At 41.4% G+C, this 27,494-nt stretch overlaps 3 protein-coding genes across 9 annotated transcripts; 2 read left to right on the forward strand and 1 right to left on the reverse strand.

The window, feature by feature from the left end:
• Nucleotides 1-77: 77 nt before the first annotated feature.
• On the reverse strand, nucleotides 78-5,745 carry ankrd29 (ankyrin repeat domain 29). 3 transcript variants are annotated; one of them, XM_040129604.1, is made up of 10 exons: nucleotides 5,612-5,745; nucleotides 4,704-4,814; nucleotides 4,317-4,415; nucleotides 3,407-3,505; nucleotides 3,033-3,131; nucleotides 2,566-2,664; nucleotides 2,279-2,377; nucleotides 1,172-1,267; nucleotides 531-629; nucleotides 78-439 (listed from the first exon to the last, which is right to left on the reverse strand). In XM_040129604.1, the coding sequence occupies exons 1-10, from the start codon at nucleotides 5,621-5,623 to the stop codon at nucleotides 353-355; spliced, it is 900 nt and encodes a 299-aa protein (XP_039985538.1). In that variant the 5' UTR covers nucleotides 5,624-5,745; the 3' UTR covers nucleotides 78-352. The 3 variants fall into 3 exon arrangements, with proteins under 3 accessions (XP_039985538.1, XP_039985540.1, XP_039985541.1); XM_040129606.1 differs by lacking the exon at nucleotides 5,612-5,745 and having other exon boundaries at nucleotides 4,631-4,810; XM_040129607.1 differs by lacking the exons at nucleotides 4,704-4,814; nucleotides 5,612-5,745 and adding an exon at nucleotides 4,522-4,567.
• A 1,191-nt stretch (nucleotides 5,746-6,936) lies between these two features.
• On the forward strand, nucleotides 6,937-10,057 carry cts12 (cathepsin 12). Its single transcript, XM_040129603.1, has 8 exons — nucleotides 6,937-6,967; nucleotides 7,591-7,736; nucleotides 7,841-7,960; nucleotides 8,467-8,631; nucleotides 8,721-8,942; nucleotides 9,042-9,210; nucleotides 9,729-9,834; nucleotides 9,958-10,057. The coding sequence occupies exons 1-8, from the start codon at nucleotides 6,937-6,939 to the stop codon at nucleotides 10,055-10,057; spliced, it is 1,059 nt and encodes a 352-aa protein (XP_039985537.1).
• Nucleotides 10,058-12,206: 2,149 nt separating this feature from the next.
• On the forward strand, nucleotides 12,207-27,107 carry lama3 (laminin, alpha 3). Of its 5 annotated transcripts, none has more exons than XM_040127819.1 (37): nucleotides 12,207-12,581; nucleotides 13,051-13,164; nucleotides 13,312-13,424; nucleotides 13,512-13,595; nucleotides 13,816-13,919; nucleotides 14,421-14,572; nucleotides 14,720-14,830; nucleotides 15,156-15,267; nucleotides 15,457-15,630; nucleotides 16,608-16,804; nucleotides 16,923-17,024; nucleotides 17,108-17,262; nucleotides 17,374-17,512; nucleotides 17,622-17,712; nucleotides 17,806-17,922; nucleotides 17,999-18,169; nucleotides 18,279-18,430; nucleotides 19,077-19,283; nucleotides 19,409-19,560; nucleotides 19,703-19,865; nucleotides 20,826-20,953; nucleotides 21,037-21,187; nucleotides 21,299-21,403; nucleotides 21,499-21,632; nucleotides 21,723-21,840; nucleotides 22,438-22,572; nucleotides 22,658-22,800; nucleotides 22,893-23,015; nucleotides 23,142-23,286; nucleotides 23,386-23,504; nucleotides 23,634-23,814; nucleotides 24,842-24,991; nucleotides 25,098-25,257; nucleotides 25,341-25,468; nucleotides 25,547-25,640; nucleotides 25,729-25,839; nucleotides 25,946-27,107. In XM_040127819.1, exons 1-37 carry the CDS (start codon nucleotides 12,402-12,404, stop codon nucleotides 26,089-26,091), a joined length of 5,061 nt encoding a protein of 1,686 aa, XP_039983753.1. In that variant the 5' UTR covers nucleotides 12,207-12,401; the 3' UTR covers nucleotides 26,092-27,107. The 5 variants fall into 5 exon arrangements, with proteins under 5 accessions (XP_039983753.1, XP_039983757.1, XP_039983754.1 ...); XM_040127823.1 differs by having other exon boundaries at nucleotides 19,206-19,283; XM_040127820.1 differs by having other exon boundaries at nucleotides 16,923-17,012.
• The last annotated feature ends 387 nt before the right edge of the window (nucleotides 27,108-27,494 follow it).

Raw genomic sequence — 27,494 nt, forward strand, 5'->3', positions numbered from 1 at the left:
TCCTGTGTTAATTAACAAATTTACACTTTATTACATTTGTTGAAAAAGGCAAATAAATAGTGTGCAAAATACCTAGAAATCTTACAACACCCTGGGGTTAAACAACAATATGTGCATTTGCTGTACAACACCAGCGTAAAGGAGATGATGCATGTGGCAGACAAATGCATTTTGGTGGTAAATTGTGTTGCTCAGTATTTAGACAAGGTTTATTCAACATATGACAGCAATCAAAAGCAAGCACCATGTACAGTACACGTTGTGGTTGAGTAGGTTTGACACTGTTTTGTTGCTTAATTTTCCCCTCACATTAGTGTGGTACAGGCAGGCATGAAGGCAGGAGTCTGGGTTGTCAGCAGCTGTCTCCGTTTGAGATTTTTGGTCGTAAAACTTTTAGGATGCGATCGCTCTTTGTAAGATCGGCAGGGAGTTCATTATTCTGTGAAGAACACATGAGAAAAGGTTAATGCGCTGAAGTTACTCATGTTCTGTCTGTTTATCACCTCATCTGTCAAATCTAAATGCCTTACCTTGTTGGGTAGGGTGGGGTCTGCGTTTGCCCCGAGCAGCAGCAGAACAGCTCGCAGATTTCCACCCATAACAGCAGCATGAAGGGCAGTGGAGCCATTCTGGAGACAACAAATAAAGGTATGTATTCATAATGCTCAGGGAGTGGTGCTGTGTTCTTCACTCACTAACAAATATAAATCTGCCCCTTTATCCAGTATTGCAGAGTTAGTATTAAAGTATTAATAGTTTGACATTTTGGAAAACACGCAGAGTGAGAAGAGAAGATTGATACCACTCTTATGCCTATACGCTAAATATGAAGTTAGAGCGGCCCGTTAGCTTACCTTAGCACAAAAGCTGGACACGGGTGAAAACAGCTAGCCTGGCGCTATCCAAAGGCGCAGGTTGAACCAATGAGATATATGTTGGTAAACTTCAGAGGAACTGGATGGAATTTGTTACCTACAGACAGAGACAGGCTAGCTGCTTCTCCATTTCCAGTCTTTATGCTAAGCTAAGCTAACCAGGTGCTAATGGTAGCTTTATATGTAGAGTCAGTCATTTAAATCTTGGCAAAAAAGCAGATATGGTCATTCACCCAGAATGTCCAAAAGTTCCTTTAAATAAAGGACAACATCTGTGACAGTAGTCTATCCAGTACCTTGAGAAGACCAAGTGAAGGAGAAAACTTGAGGAGCTCCTCAATGACGCTGTTGTGTCCCTTTAAAGCCGCTTTGAATAATGCTGTTGATCCATCCTCAAGAGATAGAAAAGGAAACATTGCAATTATTGTGAATTAATCTCCAGTCAAGATCCACTTACTGGCTTGCTATGTAGCTTTTCACATTGTCTTCATCATCTATGAAGTTAACTCAGTTGTCATAATGCTGTAGATGTTCAAACGCATCTACATTTCTCGTCCAACTTTTAAGGCAACATTAAATCCTTAAATTTGCATTAACTGATTTTTTTGGTTCCTCGATCCTGCAGAAACAAGCTATAAACATAACACTGACATATTATCACCTTCTAAGTTTCTTCTGTATTAGCAAACGGTTGCCTATTTACACATCCAGCAGTTACAGAGTAATATTGTCGTTCATTGGGAGTCATGGTTGTGTCCATCTACCTTATGAACGCAGGTCCAACATTCATTCTTCTTTTAGCTCTGTTTCTGTTTTCCACCAAATCAAGAGGGAAATATCTGGATCTTTAGCTTCTAAATGCTCAGCAAGTCACTGGTGAACATACATAGTGCAGGGCTGTCGGTGGGTACAGTGGGTTTTTAGAGTGGTTAAACACGGCTGCATAATTTGGCTGAAAACAACACTTTGAGGGCGGTGAGAAGAAACCAAAACATTGAGCTGGAAGATGCTAAAGCGCTCCGACGCGCTGAGGTGAACTGCAGAGTTCTGTGCAGGTTTGGTGCTATTAGCGACTCCTTTCACAAACAAGTAGTAATGTGATCTGTTATTAATGTAAAAATATTGATTACAGCAACTTTAAAGTGCTCAGAATAATGAAAAGTTTGAAAATCCACGGTTGAAGACTGTGTTATATGGTTGAGACCAAGTAGGAAAATGGACCTTAAGTGGAGATTTTTATGTCAACTGCTGTTTCTAGGGTCGAGAGTGAACCGTTAGCCTCTGCATGCAACTCAGTCCTCTGGGTCTCTTTGGCAGTATAGGAAAGCTGCTGACTAGTCTTGTTTGGGACAAGGGGACAACTATAAACAAACCCTTTATGTGCAAAAAAATGAACAACGCACTTGTCTGTCAGCATCTCGATCTGCACCACGTAAGAGGAGCACCTTCACCACATCACTGTGACCCATCTGAGCTGCCATCCACAGGGGGGCAGTGCCATCCTGGACATTATGATGGATGGGGGGGGCAGTCAGAAAGGACATGAGAAGGAAGAGGTGAAAATTTAAAAAAAAGAGTATTAGGGTTGATGCAGGCATGAGATAGGGAGACAGGGATGCTAAAGAGGAGCTGCAAGTTAAAGAGGGAGAGACTGTGTGAATATGTTTATTAAAAGAGGCGAGGACATTACCTCCCTCCCTTGGTTAACCTTGCCACCAGACGAGAGCAGCTGGCGAATCACAGTCACATGACCCTCCTGGGCAGCAAGGAACAGAGGGGTGGCACCGTCCTGAAACATAAAAGGATCATCTCGTACACAGGGTAATATTTGTCCCCCGTACTTGGCTTGCTGCAAACCTGTCGAAAAGCTTCCTACTAAGCAAAAGTGTATTTATAACAAACAAATATATTACTCCTGCTTCATAAATGTACATTTGTGCCGTCAGGTTGTTTTCCTTGGAGAGATGCTAATCCTGCTAAGAGTCAGTCGTGTCTGACTCAGCAGTCCGCAGAAACCTGACAGGCTGGATTCCAGCTGCCGGGACGCTGTCTGCCACTATCCATCAGAAAAGGAGGCTTAACACAGGGCCATTTTGGGGGACGGACAGTGAGAGGAAAAAAGCCTACAGAGAGGCTCGAGACGCTAAAGGGGCTCACATTCAGCTGGTCGTGAACATTGGCTCCATTCTTCAGCAGGGTGTCGACCACCCTGGAGTGTCCATACTGAGAGGCGACAGTAAGAGCTGTGCCACCATCCTGCCAGAAACATGTGAGGACACACAAGAAAAACATCTATTTTAAATAACAAGTGCATTCAGAAGCAGAATAAAAAGGAAAAAGAAATCTAAAGTGTGCACTGTGCCTTCAGGTACAAAAGCAGCCTGAGCAGCCTATTCTGTATATAATTTTTGTCTCTTTATCTCCAGGCGAAGCACTCTGAATCACATTCTAAAATGATAGCATTGCAGCATTCTCCATCACACCCAGTATTACAAAGACAGTGATGCACATAATTGTGCCCTGCAGCATACCTTTGTCTGGAATTCAGTGGAGGCACCGAATTCAAAGAGGAGCTTCACGACGTCATGGTGTCCCTGCTGGGAGGCGAAGAAAAGGGCAGTAGAGCCTGTCTGGAGAAGACGATAAAAAAAGATACTGCTGTTGTCGTTTTACTTGAGCTTTACCCTAATGTTGAAAACAACTCTTCATGCTTAAATGGATTTGAAATTTGGAAGACAATAGAAAATTGTGTGCAAAAATTTTTGCTAACCTTTTTTTATTCTCAAACACAAGAAAACGACTTATCAAACAAAAAACAAATATTACAGAGGCTTTCTTTAAAAGAATAGTTTGACATTTTATGAAAATTATTTATAGCGGGGACTTAAATGAGAAAATTAATACCAGTCTCATGCCTGTACGCTAAATATGTAGCTACAGCCAGTTAGCTTAGCCTAACACAAATACAGGAAACTTGCTTGTTTACTCAGTACAGAGTGGAAAAACACCCATGCACGGTTTTACGGAGAGTTTATGTGCCAGACTTTTACTATTTCTTGGCCAGGAGCTGGAGCCTCTGCTAGCAGCCAGCAGCCAGTTAGCCTAGCTTAGCTTAGCACAAAGACTGGAAAAAGAGGGAGATGGCAAAGCTGGCTCTGTCTGAAGCTAAAAAAACATCCACCTATAGGCAGTTCAAAAGCTCACTACTTAACACATCATATCTCATTTGTTTAATCCCTACAAAAAATGGACAAAAATGACATTTTGCGGGGGGGGGGGGGGGGCTTTACTATTTCCTGGCAGGGAGCAGTGACTTCCTGGGGCCTCCGCTTGTTATCTGGCAACTTGTTGGTGAGTCCACATTCACTGGGACTCTCAGGTGTCACCCCAGGAAAGTCTCATACGGATTCTGTGAGCTTGCCAGTTATTTTCCCATCATACCTCTCTCTGGTAGTTGATGTCGGCTCCTTGCATGATGAGTTCTTTGACACACTCATAATGGCCACTGTACGACGCCACCATCAGCGCTGTCGTTCCATACTGAAAAGAAACACGCCAATCATATATAATCATAATTTATTAGGATGACTGAAAACTGCCTTGATAAATTATGCAGATTTTCCAACTTAACACATGAAACCCTCACCCTTTATTATGATGGCACAAAAAACATAACATGGATGTGATAATTGTGATGCACACACACACACACACACACACACACACACACACACACACACACACGTGCACCACACCTCTGTCTCCCTACCACAGGTGGGTTACGGTTAAAGCGTGCAGCTGAGCAGCCAGGACATGCAGCGTTCGTACACTGTCTCTGCAGTCTGCATCCACGCGCCCGCTGTTGAGCAGCAGCTGAAGCAGAGCCAAGTTCCCCTTCCTCGCTGCCCAAAACACAGCATTAGCCAGGGGTGTTTCCTTCTGGAGGGTGAATGCACACAACAAACAATGACCTTAGGCCACCATTATAGTATTACAGACACTGACAGTAGAGTACAGACAGTGAAAACAGTCGAGAGTGGGGTAGAGTGCGAGTGCAGAGGTTTAAATGTCCTTGTTTTGAATGACAGGCGAGTCATCAACCAGGTCAGCCAGCCCAGGACCACACGACAACACACACACACACACACACACCATGTACTTCAATCTTTGTGAGGACATCCGCGGACATAATGCATTCCCTAGCCCCTTAACCTTAACCACCGCAACCCAATGCCTAGCCCAAACCCTTATCCCGACCTGAACCCCAATACCCAGTCTGAAGCCTCAGACGGCTCTTTAAACTTATTCGGTCCAGCATTTTGGGCCTCAAAGAGCTGTTGGACCTCACAAGTATAGTGGGCTCCCCAGGAAATATACTAAAACAACCCTATTATGACGATACCCTATTATACCCTCACATGGGCACGCGCCGGTACAGAAACTCACACGCACGCACACACAAACACACACACACGCACACACACACACACACACACACAGAGCTAGGCTGTACGACTGCATTAAAGTCAGTAAACAGTCACTTTAATCTCACAGCTCACGCCGCTTTCCCCGCCGTGATTTACATTGAAATGCACCGCGTCGTTAAATAAAACCCGGAAAACGAATAAGTGTACACTTGGAGAGGAAGCAGGTGTGATCCGTCCTCTCGCCGCGGCCGTCCAGGCTGCACGATGGATGGGGGTGTTGGGGGGGTGGGTGGAAAAAAGCCGGTTTACCTTAAAAGACATCGTGCGGACCTCAGTCGTGACTCATGTTTCTCCCCGCGCAGTCGTTCATTAGAGACGGTGCTGAGCTGAGCGCCGCTCGCCTGTTTTGCCGCACTGTGTTTGGGTGTTGGCGGCGCCCGTTCGGGGACATAATAACAGGCAGGCAAGTCAGCTGAGCTCACCCTCCGCAGTCAGCGCTGCACGGAGGGACCCGGCTGGCCGCCGGGGGGCGCCGCTGCACACAACACACACACACACACACACACACGCGGAGTCATCCGTGAGCGTGGGGCCAGGCGGATGGAGGCAGTTCAAGTAACTAAGTAGCTACGTTTACTCAAGTACTGAATTTAGGTATCGTTTGCAGGATCTTGCGCTTGAGTGTTTCCATTTTGTGCGACTGTATGCCTCTACTCTGGTACATTTAATATGGAAACATATAAAACATTTATTCGACAGCAGTAGATACTGGTTGCTTTACAGGTTAAGATTTTTACCTTTAAAAAAGTGCAAAAACTTCCTTAAAAAAATGATGAACTTATAAAATGTATTGATTTAACCAGTCGTTTCCCAGCTTTTTTGGCATGTGACCCCTTGCGGTGTCTAAGCGGGGCCCCTTTGTCAAGTTTAGGATGTTCATGTTGGTAGCAGTTCCACCAAAGGGGGATTCATCCCTCTAAACTTCTGAGATGGTTTCAATTAATTCACAGTTCAAGGTCCAAAGATGTCAAATGATCATTTTTTTGTCAAAAATGAGAGAAGAGTTAAAATAAATAAATAAAAATATGTGAATCAGAATTTAGTTTTTTCTTCCTTCCGCTCCCATTAATCATCTGTCAATCCCTCCAATTTATCTTGTGACCCCTATGTTGGGAACAACATAGGGGTCAAAAACTGTATGTAAGGTAGTTAAAACTACGTCCAGCTACCACTGCCCTTTTACCTAAGTAGGATTTTGAATGCAGAACTTGTTACTTGTTAATTACTTGTTACTTGTAATGGAATATATTTCCTATAGTAAAGGATCTGTGTACTTCTTCCACCACTGGTTTTGGAAAGTTATATGTCAGGTGTTATGCTCAATTATAAACCAGTATTTGAAGGACTCACAAAATTGCAGCTTTGGCTCTCTCTAAATAATAATGAGGTATAATTGAGGAGGAGCAGGGAAAGCATCTTATTTTTGTTGACTAATATCCTTCTCAGGTGCTACCATAAGTGTTGTTTTAGGGATTCAGTAAGAGCATAGTAGAAACGTGTACTTATTGCAAAGCTATATAAGGAAGGTTGACCGTGAGTCTGTTGCTGTCACTGTCCAAAGTTGCTCTCTGACGATGGGAACAAAACAGACTCACATCCATGCAGGTAAGCTGGTCAGGGCTTTTTGTTTCGTATGGAAACAACTGAAAACAATATCTGAAACCTGAAATTGTATCTTTCATCTTAAAGACAAATGGGTTTTAGGTTGGTTTCTCTGTAGCTTTAAGAAAGATTAACCTTTCCTAAATTAAATCAGTGAAAGACTAAAAGTTTAACTTAACCTTTTACATGTGGCACTTTTAGAGTCTGTGTCAGGATCATTAAAAATCATAGCCTCATTTATGATATATATGATGTCAACTGTAAAAAAATTTTGTTTAATTGCATTTTAGTCAGAGTTCAGTCATACGAATGACTTTTTTGTGTGTTCTGCGTAGAATATGTGCACTTGCAACATGCGGGGTCATGTTAGAAATGCACATTTTATAAAGGAGTTTTTCCATTAAGAATAAACTCCACTTAAGACATGAATATAATGTGTTCAACTGTTAGAGCAAACATCCTGGATTTTTACATTAGGAAGTTGCTGTTTCATTACTTTACTCTACAATCTAAAAAGTGCAAAGCATATTTAATCTAGGAAGAGAAACAAACAGCAAACAAACAGCGTGATAACAACAAATCTCTTGGGTTGAAACAATAACACTGGGATGCTCATGTCCTTGTAGTTCATCAGGCCAGCTTCCTGCTGAGGGCAGCTCTGCTCTCTCTCCTGCTGTGCGGCCCGTGGCACGTAGCATCAGACTCAGATGAGGTGGTCCTGACTGAGTGGGAGATCTGGAAGAGCAGCCATGGCGTAACCTATGATGAACTGGTGAGACTGACTCCAGGCTTTAAAATACGAGCACAAGTGCTCGTATTGCACATGTTCTCTGATTCACTTGAGTTTTTCTTGATGTGTTTTGTGATTTCATGCAGGACGACATGCAAAGGAGGGCCATCTGGGAGGAGAACAAGCAGATTATTGAAGATAATAATCAGGGGTTTTTTATGGGGATGAGGCCGTTCACTATGGCCATGAATAAATATGGAGATCTGGTAAGAAGTAGTATTTCCCTCTTTGTGCAAAGGGTATGTTTAAGGGTATTTTAAGTAAATATAAAGATTTCGGTGACATTAGGAAACTGATCATAAGGTTTGGAGAGAAATTAAATACTGACTATATGTGGCTCTATCCAAAGGTGACAAAGTCCACATACTAGCACTCTAAAGCTCACCAATTAACATGTATCTCGTTTGTTTAATCTGCACCTATGGACAAAGCCAGGCTAGCTGTTTCCCCCTGTTCCCACTCTTTATGCTAGACTAAGCTAACCGTCTACTGGCTGTAGCTTCATATTTAGCGTATAGACATGAGATTGGTGTCAGTCTCTTCATCACATTCTTGGGAGGAAAGCATATTTCCCAAATTGTCAGATTATTCCTTTAGAATTCCTAGGCTTGATAAATAAGATAAAGCGTTTTGATAAACTGTTTTGTCAGATTGTAGCTATCAATAACATGAATTATTGAAAAACAGTCTTCTTTATGTTCCCTGTCCACAGACAAGACAAGAATTCCAGGTTTTGCAAGGTGCCATGATTGACGCCCAGTTCATAAAGAGAGGGAAGACTGTCTCTGCCCGAAGGCTGCATAGCAATGCTAAGAAGTTAAATGTTTGGTTTGTCGACTACAGGAACTTGGGTTATGTCACTGAGGTGAAAGATCAGGTAAGACATTCTTACATTCACTCGAGTGTGTTTTAGCCAGACTGAATCATGAACCCCCTTCAAATCAGTGTTTTTAACATTCTTCAAAGGGTTACTGTGGCTCATGCTGGGCTTTCAGCACTACGGGAGCTATTGAGGGACAAATATACAAGAGGACGGGTCAGCTTGTATCCTTGAGTGAGCAAAACTTGGTGGACTGCTCCCGACCGTACGGCACCTTTGGCTGCAGTGGTGCCTGGATGGCCAACGCCTACGACTATGTGGTGAACAACGGGCTGCAGTCGACAAGCACCTACCCTTACACCTCAGCGGTGAGGCTGCTGGCTCCGCCGCCTTCAGAACAGTTAAAACAGTAGATCATTCTGTTTCCAGCGTGCTTTTAACATTGTGTTATGATCTTCGCTCAACAGGATACCCAGCCCTGTTATTACGACAGCAGACTTGCCGTTGCTCATATTAAAGACTACAGGTTCATACCCAAAGGAGATGAGCAGGCCCTGGCTGACGCCGTGGCAACTATTGGTCCAATCACAGTAGCCATTGATGCAGATCATCCAAGCTTCCTCTTCTACAGCTCAGGTTAATGGTCTTAAAATACTCCCTCTATACAATCATCATGTCAGTGATGAAAAGAAGGTTTTCTAAAATTTAAGCTGCTAAAATCAATTCTTTACATTAACAATGGATCAAATAACTATATCTATATGAAAGTTGTTACTCATGGTGACAAACTAAAGTTAACTATCACCCAGCTCTGTAATCTCTTTGCTAGCCTCTTTCCACTAGTTTCTTTTGTTTTTTTGGTCTGCAACTTAACTGTATCGGCTGGATATTTTTCTCATGAGCTGTTGGAGCCTAAAACCTAGCACTAAAAGGAGATTGAAAATTGGGCTTAAGTCCATCAGGTGGCCAGAAACACGACTCCAAAAGAAAGCTAATGTTTCTTTGTAACTGCTGAATGTATAAGTAAACAACTGTATGCTAAAGTCCCCTTATTGAAAAAGGTGATTGTATGTGAAAGTTGTCTCTACAGCTTGTCTCCACTGCCCCAAAGTGGTTAAAAAATCAGTTTATACAGGTTTAAATGTAATTTACAGGAATATACGACGAGCCCAACTGTAACCCCAACAATCTCAGTCACGCGGTGCTGCTTGTTGGCTACGGTTCTGAAGGAGGCCAAGACTACTGGATCATCAAAAACAGGTCAGAACAACTCTGTGGATATAGAATAACATGGGATAATTTATCAAACACTACATTTTCTATTCTATATTTTGTTCAATTGTTTTTTCATTTTAATATGAATTTTTGCTTTTATGTTTATAGTTGGGGTACCAGTTGGGGTGAAGGCGGCTACATGCGAATGATCCGGGATGGCAGAAACGCTTGTGGCATTGCAAGCTATGCCTTGTACCCTATTCTATGATTCTGATCAGACACGTCAGAGTCGAGTGTTAATTCTAACCTCTTCCACTGGTCTGTCAGTGGAGCTCCAGAAAACAACATCAGTCATTTCTCATACAGCTAATATCATCTCTAAAGTACTCCTGTCATCCATACTTTCTAAACCTTCTGCTGAACCTTTCTGACACCCAAGATGTTTTGTGGAAAAAGCCACATCAGCCTTTTACAGTGAACACATTGCTTCTCTCAGGGACATAGTAAACATACATGATTCAGTTAGCCTTTGAAATGTTTTTGGACTAGTCAGGCTCAACAAAATCTGGAAATTGCTGTTTAAATATTAAAGCAAAACTATATGAAGAATAAACTTTGGAAAGAAGTTGTAACAAATTCCTCCACTTACAAATAAAATGTTAAATTTGCAAATAATAAAATACACTATGGCATCTTGCTACTAGAGCCTTTGCTGGTCCGGTATGACCAGTATGGTGGCTAATTTTGGCTGATGTTAGCAAACTTATAGTAGTGTAACAGACATTACTGAGTGAGCTCGCTGACTTTATGACTTTTCCAGTTGTACTACTGTTAAAGTAGCTCAGTATTTTAGCCAAGTGCTAAACAGTTCAGCATTTAGCACCACCCCATAAAGGTCTGGTCGCATCAGCATTAAAAACACCAGCATCTTGCAGTGAATTCATTCGAGTGGAATTGTGGTCATTAGTGGATTTCCTTGCAGGGACGTATTAAATCCATGCAAATTTTTTTTGTGTTGAGTTTAATTTTGGTAAACTTTGACCCACAAGTTTGTGCAGTTAACCTATAGAAAGCCATCTTTACAGTGCTGACCTCTGAGGGGGGTGGAGGGAGAGGGAGAGCCAGGGAGTCCCAAATGGGGGCAGCTGTCATAGGTAATTAGCTGTGTTGCACCATCCAGCTTTATTTGACCTCCTCTATCAGAGACACTGCCCCACTAGAGAGCAACGGTTTGCTTTCAGTTATGAGACAGGAGTTGATGATACAAACTGAATAAACTCTGTGAACCTATTTTCCTGTCAGCAACCAAGCAGTGAAGTGATGAACAATCCTGATAACAAAAAGCCACCGGGAATAAATGGCACAGTGCAGAGAAAATAGAAAGAAGGTACTATAGCTCCTGTTACGGACTAGCGCTAGCATATTCCCAGCTGGATAGCGTGTTAGCAGCCAACTCACCAGCTTCAGATGATGACCGAGCTTCCAGGACCAAATATTTTCTGATGACGTGTGGATTAATTTTGTAGTGCTTCTTTCTGGTGTGACCAGGCTTTAACTGTCTCTTGTAGCCACAGTGGCCTCTGTATCACAATTTACATAGTCTTGCTTTAATGCTAAAATGAGTAATAATTATTCGTTACCATCATGCAACCCAAATATTTTAAGACAATGTACCAAATAAAGTAAATCAAGATGTCCTGCTTGATGTGACACCCCACACATTCAAAATTTAAATCTGAGCCTTGAGGCCTAAGTGTGTTTCAGGCCTCAACTTGAATCTGTTCTGTCTGACAGAATATAATGGTGTTTATTTTCATTGCAAGTAATGTTTCAGTTTTTTCCAACAATAATAAACTATATTTTTGTCAGTTACTCACCTGAGCAACTGAAATGTATCAATGTATTGCCGGCGTGTTCTTTGATTTGAGAGAGGACAGACTCAAAATACCGTTTAGCCTTTTATTTCAAATTGTATCAGCTGCTCTGCCACCTGCGTTCAAGACCTCTGTGCTTGCGCGCATATCAGTAAACTCTTAAGTGTTTTGTCTTCTGTGAGGGAGTGTGGGATATGAGTTCAAACTGTGAACAATGCATTCTCTCTGTTACAGGTCAGTACTATCACCGTGTTAACTCTGTGCACCGTGGAGCTAATGCTTAAAATCTTCTCATTGCATGTAACAGACTACTCTTATAATATGAACTTCACTTTAAAATGTGCAACAAACAGTATAAAAATACAAAGTGAAACACACTCTATAGAAAAATACATTCAGTGATTGCTACCTTAAAATACTGACTGATAATAAAGTATTTTGTCACATGCTCTGCATGTTCTTGATCAACCATACACAGTTCACTTACTTACAAGCTCCACTGCTTCTTAAAGACCTTGATGTCTGCAAGTGCAACCACGCCTCAGTGAGCTTTGAACCTGCCTTAGTGAAAGCCTTTTTTCATTTATGCTTGTTGTTTCTCACAGTGCAGCTTTTCTCCATGAGTTTAACATAAAAAGTTTCAAGGGTCGCCTTGAGGGCTCAGGGTTTACCTGAAGAGGAGGAGGAAAAGGGCTTTTTTTTAGTGCTAGACTCACATGAGTCACCGAATAGCTTAGAATGCACTGGAAAGGCTCTTGGCTTTTTGGTGTAGTATGGTTGGTTTTGCTTTGCTTTGCTCTGGTTTGTCCCTCTGCTCCGAAACATGACAGACACACTCGGATCCATGAGAAGACACACAACACGAAAAAGCTCTGTGATCCTTCCTTCATCAACCAAGCAGCGGCTGCTGTTACTCAGGTAATGCAGGTCTTTGTTGGATTTTCTGTTGTTCATAGTGGTATTTGTATGTTTGTTTTCCACCTTTTCTCAGAAAGACGATTATGGCGAATGCTGCGGTGCAAAACAAGGTCAATAAATCATTCTGATTCAATTTTTTATTTTGATAAGAGGGTATGAAGCTACTAATACATCTTTAGAGAACACCACAATCACTATCAGACACACATTTCTTTATATCCCAGTTGTAAAAAATATTTTTACAGCATCCTAAGCTCAGCCTTGAAAGTCCAAACCTTAATCAGGGTACATAATGGCCTTGTATATGCCCATTTTCAACACATGCTGTTCGTTGTGTGTATGACCACATCACCTCACCGTGATTATTTTCTGATAACAGACTTCTCCAAACCAGGTGAGTGCTGGTGGGGTGTTTTGCTTGTGTTGATTGTCCCATAGTCGTCTGCTCAGCTCTCTATGTCCAACACAGAAGTGCGGCTCTGGCTTCTACAGAGAATGGACCCGACCATACAGGGGTCAGTGTGTGCCATGCAGCTGCAACGGGCTCTCCAATGAGTGTGATGAGCATACAGGGAACTGTGTGGTTGGTGTTTACTCACATCTACACAGACAATGGCACATGTTTATTTGCTGATTTACAGCACGCTTAAAGGTCGTGGCAGGTCCAGCCACATTGCCAAGCCAGAAGAAACATGTTTTTCACGTTGTGTTTCATCTAACAAACCTCCAGAACTGTCAGTTCAACACTACCGGTGACCGCTGCGAACGGTGTAAAGAGGGTTATTATGGAAACCCAGCCAACAGGACCTGCCGTGCCTGTCCATGTCCCTACACGTGGAACAAGTCAGTCTCTGTTTTATAATCTAGCTCCAACAAGATCAGATGATATTTTTCTGGATCAGTGTGAAGATTTTATTTATTCTTTCTTAGTTTTGCCTTGGCCTGTCTGGACATCGGCTCTGGAGAGGTTGACTGCCTTTGTAAACGTGGTTACAGTGGCGCCAGATGTGAGAGGTTTGTATTCAGGCCAATCAGTGTTATATAACCAACCACATATATCACTTACATGTCAGCGCTACGATCATTAGTGCATCAAAATGTCGCATCCTAATCCCTATTGTCCACTGCTCAATGACATAAAATGACACATACATTTTTTTAGTATGCGGGTCTGTACTTAGAAGTATAAAAATTTAAAAGCAACTCTTTCCTTCTTGTTTTTCATCTCTTTAAGATGTGCACATGGTTACTACGGCAATCCAGTGGTGCATGGAGGCAGCTGCAAGCCCTGCATCTGGGGGGATGGCATTTTGAACAATTGTGGTTCTCTAACTGGAGGTTAATATGCCTTTTCACACAAATACAAAAGCAGTTACTATGTTTTAAAGGGGTAAGTGATTTGATATTGTATTTCTATAAGGTTTGGGGGAATCACAAGGGACAGATTAAAAAGACAATGATCAAAATCTAAGTTAGAGGCCAAGATATTATGACTTTTATTCCCTAGTATGGGTCAGGCTCCAAGAACACCTGATCCTACATTTCCTATAATGCAACCAATAACATCTTTTTTCAGCCCGCCTGATTAATATCCATGTTAACTCCAGTCCCCGAGTTTGTAACACAGGTTTTCTGGTATAAACTTCTCCAAGCCCAAGACAGAAGACATTATACAACAGTTTGTTCAGATATGAACACATCTTGATATTCTTTCCTTCTAATAGAGTGTGCCACATCTGGTAACAGCAGCTGTGGTGATCACTGCCATGGAGAGTTTGTGTTGAAAATCGAGAACTAACCAGATTTTGTGTTTCATCCTCAACTTGCATTTACTGACAGATAGTGACAGCTGCACTTATGCTTTACTGGTCGACTTGGAGAAGATGGACGATGGTATGGCTTGGCTGAAGCAGCAGCTGCAGAACATCAGTCTTGGCCCTGGTTCACGCAGCAGGCTGAACAACCTGGAGGCTAACATCTCTGAAACCAAGGTACTGGGACATGCAGTTATTAAGTATCTTTATGATTAAATTAGCTATCCTTTAAGACATTTTCTATAAAGCCTTTGCCAACAAATCCGTATCACATGATAATGTTTCCTTGTGTTCAGAGTACTTCTCATCTCCCCTGTTTTCCAGATTCTGGTTGAGAGTTACAGCGCTGCTGTGAGACACTTGGACCCAAAGGTCGAACAGCTGGAAGCAGATGTGAATGTTGTCGGAGACAACTTGAGTCAACTGAGTGACGAGGTACCTGGATTGAATTGTCCTCATTTAGTCAAAGGGAAACTCAATCGGGAGTTTAGGAGGATCATTCCAATTTTTAATAAATAGTTTTGTGAATGTAAATTATTGTTTGAATACTGCAGGAGGTATTTTCAAGACTGATTACATTGCATGTCAGAAAGACTTCTTAAAGCAAGGAACCATAAAATGTGCAGTTCATAATGCTCCCAACCCAGAGTTTTATGAACAATCTTAGTAGTGCAGAGTGTAAACGGTCAACAGAAGCTTAGCTGGAAACACATGAGAAGTCCTGACTCTATTTTTCAAAAACTTATTATCAACTTTCCAGACACTTCAAACTGAATCTGATCTGGAGAAGGTTTTGCAGAATGTGAATGGAGGAAAGCTGAAGGCAGTTGATCTTCTCTCTGAAGCTGAATCTCTCCTCACAGCAATACCAGGTACAATACTCAATTATGAATACTCGTGTTTACATTGTCATGGCATTGCAGAGTAATCTCAGACTCTCTGATATTTCCCGCACTCTGTGTGGGACTTGTGCAGGAAACTGAATGATTGCTTCTGTCAAAGTGAGCCTCAGCGCCAGATGTGTCATCAACAGTGCTATCTCTGTTATTGTGGTTTGTCAGATTTGATAACGCAGCTATCTGAGATGAAACCTGGAGGATCCATCCCTCTCTCTGAAAACAGCAAAGTCAGGATGATGGAGGCGGCTCAGCACATCGTGCAGGAAATGAGCGAGAGAGGCTGCTCTGCTCGGAGGCCCAACGCCGAGGGCAGCGAGCAGGAGGAGGCAAACGACTGTGAGAAGTTTTTAATTCATTTATTGGTTTCTCCCCCTGCATACAAATTATGTTCAGTTCATGGGTAAAATGCTGCAGAGGCAGGTCACACTGGTGTTTAGCTCCTCACTCTAATGCGAACCACATTCACTTCACAATGATATGAAGTAGAGGGCACTATACACAGGTCAGCCCACTTTCAAAGATTATATTCTCCAACGTTTAAAGCCGCAACCAACTATAACAAATACATTTGTTTATCACTTGTCGTCTTGGTTTGATTAAAAAAAACAAAACAAAAGCTGATCTAAGATTTTTAACCTTCTCATCAGCACTTAAATACAAGAAAATATCAATAGTTTTAAAACAAAAATCGTTGATTTTGAACTCTAAGATGAAGATCTAGTTTGACATTTTGGGAAATATGATTTTTTTGCTTTCTTGTTGAGCGTTAGATGAGAAGATTATTACCACTCCCATGTCTGTATGGTAAATATGAAGCTACAGCCAGCAGCCAGATAACTTAGCTTAGCGTAAAGACTGGAAACAGGGGGAAATAGCTAGTGTGTCACTTTTCAATGGCAAGAAAATCCACGTACCAGCAGGTGCTGGACTATTTTTCCACCGAGTTACTTAATTTCTGTTGTCACCATGAGGTTGCCAAGCTATCAGCAGAGACTCTATTAAGAGAACAAGACACAATGTTTACTAGTGAACTTTAAAGGAGTGGATTTTGTTACTTCATAAACAGCCAGGCTAGTTGCTTACCGATATTTGCAGTTGTTGTTCTGAGCCAAGCATCTAACTCTTAGCACATATTTCCCAAAATGTCAAACTAGTCCTTTAAGGATACATTAAAGGAACAGAAGAACAAAAAATATGACTGAAGGATTAAACCAATGAACAAAGGATCCTCCATCATATGAGAATTGGATGACACTGATTGGCTGATATCCAATAATTAAGATATATGTCCAAAATCTGCATGTCCTCCTCAGTGTTGAACTTAATCAGGGACAACATGACAGTTCCTTTGGAAACCATCCAAGCTGTACCGAGTCAGACTGCAGACCCTCTGATGGTCTCAGACTCTTCTCTGAGGGAACTGGCCGAGCTGCTGTCAGAAGCAGAGGACAGAGTTGACAGGACACAGGGCCTTAACCTAAAGAGTCATGCTACACTACAACATCTGCAGGTGGTGTGAAACACAGCTGTCGATTGTCGTAGCATACGTTTTGGATGTACAAAAAAATTAAACTTTTTGGAGTGTCACGCTGACGTCCTCACCTATCTTTGTTCATTATATGCCTCAGATGGAGACAGAACAAAGCGCGCTCCTTCCTGTGACGGAAATGACTAGCAATCTGCTAAAAAATACTACCGACATCTCCTTAATGCTCGAGGTGATTAAACAAGTAAGCTGTCATCTTTTACCACCGTTATTCCACGAGACGAGTTTTGGACTGTGCAAACTGAGGTTATCGTGTGTAACTTGCAGGAATTTGAGAATCATGCAGCTCAACTAGATGGCGGCAGACGGGAACTCTCTAAGAAGTCTAATAACATCTTCCAAACTATGGCCAAGGTGGATACTGTAACCAAGGCTGAGGAGCATGCAGAGCAGCTTAGCAGAGTTGCAGCAGAAATTCAACAGTGAGTTTAAAGACGAAGAAATAAAGAAGGAGGATAGATATCATTTAGATAAACACCACAGACAACTGTGTTTATGTTGACATTAAAACACCGTCCTGTATGTTGTTGCAGAGTGGTTCACAATACTACCAGTGGTACTGAGCTGCTCAGTATGTTGGGTATAGGAGATTATAACAGCATCATAAATGCCATAGAAAAGGCAGAGATGGCAGCAAATCAGTCCAGAGAGGCTGCTGATGAAGCCTTAAAGGTAACTCACGGGCCATCAAACATGCTTGATGACCACCCAAATGTTTAGTCATTGTAATGTTTATCAAAAATATTAATATGATTCTCTTACTGTAAATTTGGATGTGAAGGAGGGAAGTCTGGTCAACAGGGCTGAGGGACTCAGAGATAATTCAACTAATTTACGAACAGAAGCCACCAACAGGCAGAGTGACCTTAAAAGTGTGTAAAAGGCATCATTTGTAACCAGTCACATATGATTATTTTAATTTTGATCGTGCAAGAATGAAACGCTTTTCAATTTCTTTTGAACAGTGCTTTCACATACAGTGAACACCCACAAAGACCGCGTGAAGAAGCAAAAGAAGAAGGGGGAATCACTGAGAATGGGCATCTCAACCATCAGAGATGACCTCAAAACGATCAGAAGAGGTCGGTGGATCACTCGAAACTTGCTGCAGGGGAGACATGAAATGGCAGATTTATGCACTGTGCCTTTTGATTTCAGGTGGCAGAAAAGTCCTGATAGAGTCTGCGAAAACGGCTGCTTCTGCGTCTAACTCTACAGTCAGAAATATAACAGAGAGACTGAGGAATATCAGCCGGGAGGTGGAAAGAATAACTCTGACTAATGTCAGCGTGAATTTGGACAATATGTTGAGCGATGCAGAACAGGCATGTGAGTATTTAATTGTAGGAATATCTTGTCAAAATATAACATTAACATATAACAGTAGCTATTTCCTTTCATTTTTTGAAATCTGGTTTATTTTCTGTGTCTGTTTCAGTGAAGAACTTGAACAAAGCTCTCCCTGTGTTGACGGACAACCTCGCTCAAGTTGAGGCTCTCAGCAGGAAGGTGCCTCCTAGTGCCAACATGACAGAAGGCATCAGGAGAATCAAGGATGTGATAGAGGAGACAAGAAACTTTGTTAACAGAGTAAAGCATCATTTTTAATTTGTTGTTTCTTACCTGTCAGCTTTGATTCAAAGCAGCTATAATCAATATTTTTACATTAACAATGGAAAGAGGTCACTCATAGTGATGAACTGATGGAGAATTATCACCTCGCTCTGCTTTTTTCCTCAACTCTATGGGGCTTTAAAGCGTCTTTCAGCCGATTGTTTTGCCTTCTCCAATCCATAACTTTACTGTTTCAGTTCATTCTCACAAATCGCATCACTAACCCTAACCCAGGCAGCTGTTTTCAGTTAAAAAAAAAAAGGTCAGGTGGGTCAGGAGAGTGACTCCAAATAAAACTAATGTTGCTCTGTTGCTGCTGGATTCCTGTTACCGAACGGGTTTGCAATGTGAACTGCAGGTTTATCTTTATCCTTTAATGCAGGAGTCGGTGGAGACCACAAACAGAGCAGGGGAGTATTCATAAAGTGGCCAGAAACATAGCCCCAAATGAATGATAATGTAGCTCCGTAACTCTTGGAAGTGTATATAGGCAAAATAATATGTCAGTGTTGGGTTCACAGTCTGTTTCTAATATGTCCAAGTGGCTAAAAACAGATATAACAAGTTAAAAACAACAAAACATTTTTTTAATAAATCCATATTTCCATGGATCTTCTTACAGCTCTCCATTGCCACCACTTTCAACGGAAAAGGTCACGTTGAGCTTCGTCCTCCAAGAAACCTTGAGGACATAAAAACGTTTACAGCTGTCGATCTGCTTCTCAATCACCATAAAAGCAATCCCTCCCAGGCTAACCACAGACGAAGGCGACAGCAGGTCAAACACAGACATGCCAAACTCTTCGTTTTCTACTTGGGCAACAAAGACGTGAGTGTGCCTCCTTCCTGTACAGAAAGATCTGTCTTTCGCAAGTCGTCGGGAGTCATTTTGAGTGACAGAATCCCTAATATCTATGTTTTTCTTTGTCTGTCATGCTCTTCTTTGATGTACAGGCTTCTGGTGACTACATTGGGATGGCTATCAAAAACAATGTGTTGATTTGTGTCTACAAGTTGGGTGGAGTTGTCCATGAGGTGGAAACCAGCCAAATAACGACAACCACCGATGTGAATTCCTCCAACTTTGACAGGGTTATATTTCACAGGTACTCCATACATGTGACCCAAGTTTGGAAAGTGAGCACGGTTTTTCTAAACTTTCTGTCGGGAAAGTACAGCCCTCACAGTTTCCTCCTCCAACAAGTGTAATCAACATGTTGATTATCTCTGTGTTGACAATGCCTGCAGAGTTTACCAAGATGCCGAAATTAACATCACACGGAGCTTCACATCACAGAAGCCCATCAGCCTCTCTCCTAATAATAACCGTCCAAACACGATGACTGGCGTCCTTGACCTGGATCCAGACAGTGTTGTTGTCTACGTGGGCGGCTATCCTGACAACTTTACGGTAACCAGTCAGTCCTATTATTTCATTATGCCGGCATGTATTTAATTTTCACACTGGTAGAAAGAGAAGGAGGGACTATCAGACAAGGCTTTTATTGCTCTGTATTGGCAACCAGTGGGAACTGAAAAATCTCAGATACCCAAAACCCAAATCCTAACCCAGAAAAGCAGCCAGTGTGCGACTTGAATGAGAGTGTGTTATGCATTTGGAAGCCCATTTCCACCAGACAAGAAAAAAAAGTATGTTTATATCATAATTCATAATTTTGACCTACTAAGTCATAATTCTGAATTACTTAGTTAAAATTATGATATAATAATAATTGGGATTTTTAGCTAATTTATCTCATAATTTGAATCTGTTTTAAAATGTTTTAACATTTTAATTTAGGGTTAGTACTGTATTCTGTCATTTTGACATAGTAAGTCAGAATTTTGATTTCATGTTGCATACTTTTGACTCAGTACTTCAAAATCTCATAATGTTGACTTGGTAAGTCAATGGTAAATTTAGAACTGTGCACATAATAGTAACTTTTACTTACCATTATCATTTTTATTTTTATCATGTCTAACTTTTTGTTTATTTTTGTTTCTTTTCTTGGCAGAAATAGGCTTCCATACGTAACTGATACAAACTATAAAGTCCAATTGAGCAATTTAGAGCAAAGATGTAGTCGAAAGTTACAGAGCTACAGAGTACAGAAGTCCTTTTGTGAGAAAAAGCTCAGACGGAGGGCAACGGGAGTAAGCTGAAATACCTACGAGCATTGGGGTTTTGTTTTAGGGGCTATGGGCCAGAAATGAGCTTTGACAATAACAAATGAACCAGAAATTTGACTAATCATTAACCTACCATTGATGAAAATATGGTTGTCCAGTGCCACAAAAATATTCGCATTGAACTCATTCATTCATGACATGCTGGCATTTTCAGTCTCTCTTCCTTTGATTCTTTTAGCCTCCAGTGGAGCTGCGTTACCCCAAATACAGAGGAGCAATGAAACTCTCCTACATAAATGACAATCCTGTTTGCCTGTTCAACTACAAGCATGCAGTCAATATGGATGCAAAGCAGCCTCTTATTAAGTATGGTTTAAAAAGATTACTATGTTTAGAGATGTTTGTTGTTGCAATTGCAATAATGATTAAATAATTCTTAATTTCTTTAGGATTTTCCATTCAGAGGTATGTGATTACTATGATGGAACAGGTTACCGCATGGCGTTCATAAAGGTGCCGGACGAGAAAAAGAGAAGACTGTACAAATTTGGCACGAAGAGCAGAGAGACAGACGCCTTGTTATTCTACATTGGAAATCAAGTAGGATGTTTCAGATTGAATTGGACAGAAGCACCAGTCAAATACTTAGTGTGCAGAGCTGTATGCTCTACAAATATACACGCAATTGATATTGTGTTTTATGTATTACAGGAGTCTTTTTTCTGTGTGTTTGTGGAGAGAGGCTACCTGATGCTTCAGGGACAACAAGCGGGTCGAGAGCTCAGAGCTCAAAGTGCTGAAAAAGTGTCTCTCTTTGTAAGATGATCTAAAATTAGTTAGTTTCCATGAACATGAAGCAGTGCAAGTTTTCTGAATGCATGATTTTACTAAAAGTATGTTTCCTCTCTCAGCAACAAACCTTTGCAATCACTACTGCAGACCGAATTACGGTGCACTATGGACCACAGCAAATCTCCATAGATCACATTCATACAGACTACATGACTTATTATGTCGGAGGTCTACCGGCACAGCTCAGGCAGAGGTAACCTGTTTTACATGCAGCATTCACAGCTTTAGCCCGTCAGACTAGCCCTTTGCCCTGGTTCCTGTCTATTATGTGTTTGAATGACAGGCACAACATCACAGCTCCACCGCTGAGAGGTTGCGTGGATCAACTGAGAGTGGACGGCGAGATCGTTGAGTACAACAGGACGATGGGTGTCTCTCACGGATGTCCAGTCTCACTACTGGTAAACTGCCAAAAAGCGATGAACGTGATACATGGCTGCTCTGAGTTGAATGTATTTGAATGAACGTTGCCTTAGAATATCTATCACAGGATCAATACTTTCAAAAAAGGATGTGACACTGTAACCTTTGTTAAACAGCAACCACTGTATGGAGGGTAATTTTACCTAGAATTAAAAATTTAAGAGGAAAATGGAAAATGAAAAGAGAAAATGGAAAATAAATTATTCTTATTTAACATGCAGTGATTAAATGTTAAAAAAGAAAAACAGACACCGAAGAAGGAAATGGGAAATTGGGATGACAAAATAATATTGTGAATTGGCAATGTAAAAATGAAAAATGAAATTTATAATTGCAAAGTGGAAAATCAAAAAGCTTAAATGTAAATGCTTAAATTAAAAGCTCAGATGCCAAAGTTTAAAGTGAATGTTGTGTTTGAAGATGAAAATAGCAGAAGTAAATAAATGAATTATTAAAATATATGCATTCAGTTTTCTCCTTTCATATCTATTTAAAGAAAGGTAGTAAAGTAAGTAATGGAGAGAACAGCATTTAGACATAGGAATGTAATATGTGTGTGTTTCTTGCGTGTGTAGGGTGTTCGTGCAGCTACGTTGTACTCAGCTCTGCCCATCGATTCCCTGTTTGTCCCGGATGAACTGCCGGTCAGAGTCTCCCTGGGCTTCAGGACCACTGTCAGACATGGCGCTTTTCTCAGGAGCAGCTCTCAGGTGAACCCTGCATGCCTCTCACCCAGCTTTAAACGGGAATCAACAGATCGCGATGACTCTATTAATATTCTCTCATCTTCTGCAGGGCTCCACCTCTGCCCATGGTCTTCAGCTGTCCCTGGCTGATGGCTATATAGTATTTAATAGCAATAATTATACCCTGAAGTCTGATAAGAGATACAGTGACGGAAGCTGGCACTACTTGTCTGCAGTGAGGAGGCCAACAGGGTAAGATGTCTCTTCCTTTTGTTACCATTTGTACCTTCACCTCAATTAAAATTTAAAAAAGCCCAATGCTAAAGCTGTGATGATTTTCTCAGGTTGGAGCTCAACATTGATAATGTAAATGTGATTCAGGGACATTCACACCATATCAGGCCAGTGGATCAAAATTCACAAGGAGAGAAATTCAAAGGCTACATCGCTAATCTTTATACCAGGAGGTTTGGATACATCAGAACATTGTTTAAATTGCACAGCTATTTTAATATAGATGGTGTGTGGTATGGTCTTTTTTTCCCGATGATAACATTAATCGATGTTTTATAAAAATCTCTAATCTGACACAGGCCTGAGCAGAGCTTTATACCTGCTGATCTAAGCTCATTTTCACAAACGGGAGACATTTTTCCTGGCTTGGGCAGTCTCCAAAGCCCACCACACACCGAGCTTTTACCGGCACCCATGCTGAAAAAGCGCCCGAAACACGAACCTGTGAGCACAAGAAACCACCATTTCCACACCACCACAATAATTCTCCTGTTGCTTTTACTACTAGATAATGATGCAGGTCATTTCTCTACCTGCTGTCAGATTCAGGCTCCCGCAGGCACCCAGTGTAAACACCGGCAAGCACACCGTGGTGAATACCAGCTCTATGATGAACACAGCTGGCTCAGTTACACCCTGCCACAACAGGACCTCAATCACAGGTAATGGTGGTTGGGGTCTAATAAAAGCTTCCATTACTTTTTTAATTCATTCATCCAACCATCCATCCATCTATTCATTCATATGAACGGTAAAAGAGAATTCACTGTGGTGCTCCGCTTGTGTCTCAGGCCTCACTTCTCTCTTGATGTCAAGACAAAGTCATCCAAAGGGCTGATCCTCCATGTGGCAGGGAGAGGAGTCGTACCCCTGCTGGCTCTGTACATGGCCAATGGCAAGATCAAGATGTCACTGGGGCAAAACAGAATCATCCAGCACCAGCGGAGGAGCAACGACGGGAACTGGCACAGGGTACCTGACCATTCCCTAAGCCCCCCCCCCCTTGGTTACTGCTGATGCGCCGATTAAAATTTCAATCTTGCAACGCATGCATGTAGTTTACAGTGTTAACAGAGGTAGATTTTTTCAATTCTAGCCATTGACCGTTGATTTCATCGGCTGAAATGACGACCGTCTCCCGCAGCTGTAGCTAAGATGTAAGCTATTGCTAGCTTTAACACTGTGAGTTGGGTAACAACTGTCTCTAGCAGATTTAAGATCCTTTTTCAGTGCATGTTCCACTTATGAACAGATGTTCTTCTGACTTAACCTGCAACAGATTGGTCAGGGAAAAAAAATTATCTGTTAGCTAACTACTTAATTTACAAAATAAAACAGTTAGCAAACATCATGCCTCTTGACTTTGGAAATTAAGTTACTACACAAGGTTACTACTTTAATAGTAGCCGGGCGTTCTAGTGTTTGCAGTTTACAGACTTAAAAATTTACACCACCTTACAAACTCTTTAAAGCAGCCCCATGCTCACCACTCTGGCATGTGTCCCTTGAACACCCTTGACACCCCTCACCAAGAACATAAGACAAAAAAGCTGGCCCCTGCTGGCCCCTTCTGGCCCCTGCCCTCGCGTTCCCGCTTGGGTCAAGGACACACACAAAACTAGCTTTTCTAACGCTACGGGATAGCTGTACAAATGCAAAACATCGATGGATTAAAAATGTATAAAACAAAGAGCAATATTGACCTTATTAAAGGTGTTAAAGGTGTCATGTCTAAATTTTACAGATGTCTCTTTTATAATGGTTGTCAATGGGAGAAATCCAGCTGCTAAGTTGTGAATAGGCAATCACTGTTTGCAGGCAGTGTTTAGTGAACGGTCAATTACTGCACATTTCTGTGCTCACGACAAATGGTCGTATCATTTCAGTCTCCTGTATGTTACAGTGATAGTGACCTAAAATCTGTTTGGTTGACGTCTTTATGCTAATGACTTGTGTTGAGTCACTGTGTCTGTGTGACAGATTGTCTCTGTGTGTGTAGGTTCAGTTCAGTGTGGAGAACAGCACTTTTCATCTGCTGGTTGATGAAATCCGTGTGACTGATGGTCACTTACCTAACAATGAGGGCTCATCTTTAGACCTGCACAACCCCGTGTACCTGGGAGGTGATCCGAAAAGCGGAACCATAAAAGTCTGTATCAAACTGCGGTCACTGTTTGATTATTTAACATCCATGTCACACATTTTCCCATGTTCGTTTACATATGACCCTCACTTCTCCCCTGGTCCTCCCACAGGGACACAACATTCCCATGAAGAGTGTTACTGGCTGTATACGGGATTTCAAAATGAACGAGGTAGCTGTTGGGGAACCTGAGGCAAGCCACAAAACTTTACCCTGCTCCAGTGGGCTCACAGAGATTGGGACATACTTTGGCGGTGGTCACATCGTCTTAGGTTTGATGTTGTATTTTGTAGATCCCGATGTATTGCAAGTTACAACAAACTGTCAAAGCTAATGAAGAATATTTCTATTCTAGATAATTATTTCACTGTTGGTTCCCACTTTGTGTTGTCCTTTGAGCTGCGTCCTCAATACCTGACGGGTCTTCTTTTCCATGCGCGAAGTGCCAAGGCCAGCCTTAATGTGTTCTTAAGGGAAAACAAGGTAAATGAATGAATGGTGACAGCTGATCAGAAAAGTTGCATTAAATGACCATGTCTACTGACTAGAGTCTTCTACCAGGTGGGTGTCGAAGTGAGCGAGGGTAACGGTGCTGTCAGTCTCTCCGTGACTCCTCGTGAAAGCCTCTGTGATGGAAAGTTTCACGTGGTCACAGGTATGACTTCACATGCTGACAACCTTACACGAACTTGACCATATGTGAGTGGTACTAAATGTTAAATTCTTGTGTTATTGTCCATCAGTGTCCGAACAACATGAAGTTCTCAAACTAGTGGTGGACTCCATGTCTGAGCAGAAAGCTGTCCCCTTCACATCCATGTCACACTCAAGACTTGTTTCATTTTTCATTGGAGGTAAATCCATCAAGGATTTCACAGACTGTCTGTCAAAGAATATCAGCTTTTATGAAATAGCCCTGACCAGAATATTCTTTTTCTGCTTTTCCTTTTCCCCATTCAGGGACAATAGAGTACAGCCAAGTCCCAGTGTCCACACCGTTTGTGGGCTGCTTGCGAAATGTGAAAGTCAATGGAAGGCCTGTTGCTTTTGAGACAGAGTCCAGGGTGGTTGATTCTGTGAGCATCAATAGATGCCCTGAAGACTAATGATATGTAATGAAACATCTCTGACCCCTCATACCCTTTGGCCTAAAAGTCATACAGTACCAACAAGCTTCGCTGAAACCCACAGAACCTCATTTGAAATTCTATTCAAAGTTTCCAAAGATACAAAAAAAATGTTGAATTGACCATTTGATTGATAAAGCTACATGTGAGAGAACAAGTCAGCATTGTCACCAACTGATGTGGGGGTGTCCATGAAGAAGGCACAGAAATTGTAAAAAAAAAAGTAAAAGCACTGTTCTTGTCTTGCAGTGTAGAACTAGTTAGTTCTAGTGTTATGAGTATTATAAGACAATTTTAATTTCAGAATGAGAGGTTAGGTTTATGCTTTATTGTTTGTATTCTCAAACAATGTTTCACTTTTAATATTACAACAAAAAAAGGCAGATAGGATGAGGACAAACCGATGTGTTTGGCGAATGTAAGAGTATCTCAGATATCAAGTTTGGTTGCTGTTGTTAGAGTGTAAAAAAAACAGAGCAGGACAGAGTCGCTAACGTTAGCCTAACCTCTGATATAGTAGCATCCAAGACCAGCTCCCACACAGTGAGGAAATACAACACAGTGGATGTGCTGGTTGTGAATCTTTTTTTTAATTTTTCATAAAATAACCCACAAAATAACATAGTATGAAATGCCCTTGGTCTTGGACGTAAATCTGGGCTACCACAGAAAACAGTAAGCTAGTTAGCCATGCTAACATTCGCAGCTTGCATGAGGGAAGACAAACACATTATTAAATGCCTCTATAAACATGTTTGAGCCTGAGGTTTTTATTTGAGAATTTCTATTTTTGGTGTATCCTTGTTTTTTTTTAAAGAGTAACTTAACACCTTGTTTTTGCTGACCTCCAGTGGTTTAACTTCTCACCTGGCAGCAATGATCCTGTTACTCTGTAATTCAACTGTGGCTCTATAATAAATCCACTTTAAAATTATGAGTCTCACATTTACATGTCGCCTAATCTTGCGAGATGTGTTTCTTTCCGCCATGTTTTTACAGCAGTTTTCTGTGATCAACAACATAAATGAAAATACCTTGCTAATCTAGATGACACAGGGTGTAAATGGTGTACATCTACTGCTGCAGGCACCTTGAAAGAAATTCTAAAATATATGTAAAAACTATTTGACCCGTGTCTGTGTGACTGTACAGCAACCATTTTCCAAACTGCCAGCCTCCTCATTACTGGGACTGCAGCAGCTGAGACTGACTTCTTCTATGCCATCTCTCATCTATCATTTCCTCATACTGTTGTCTCTGATGTATATCTGGTCTTACTCTTCACCAAATCATGCAGGGCAGAATACACCCGGCTATTTTTCTTTTCAGGTGGGTTTGTTTGTACTTTCACTTTTATTCATACCAAAAAACAAAGCTTATGT

The sequence above is a fragment of the Xiphias gladius genome, chromosome 6 (genome assembly GCF_016859285.1).
Source record: "Xiphias gladius isolate SHS-SW01 ecotype Sanya breed wild chromosome 6, ASM1685928v1, whole genome shotgun sequence".
NCBI classification, from domain to species: Eukaryota; Metazoa; Chordata; class Actinopteri; order Istiophoriformes; family Xiphiidae; genus Xiphias; species Xiphias gladius.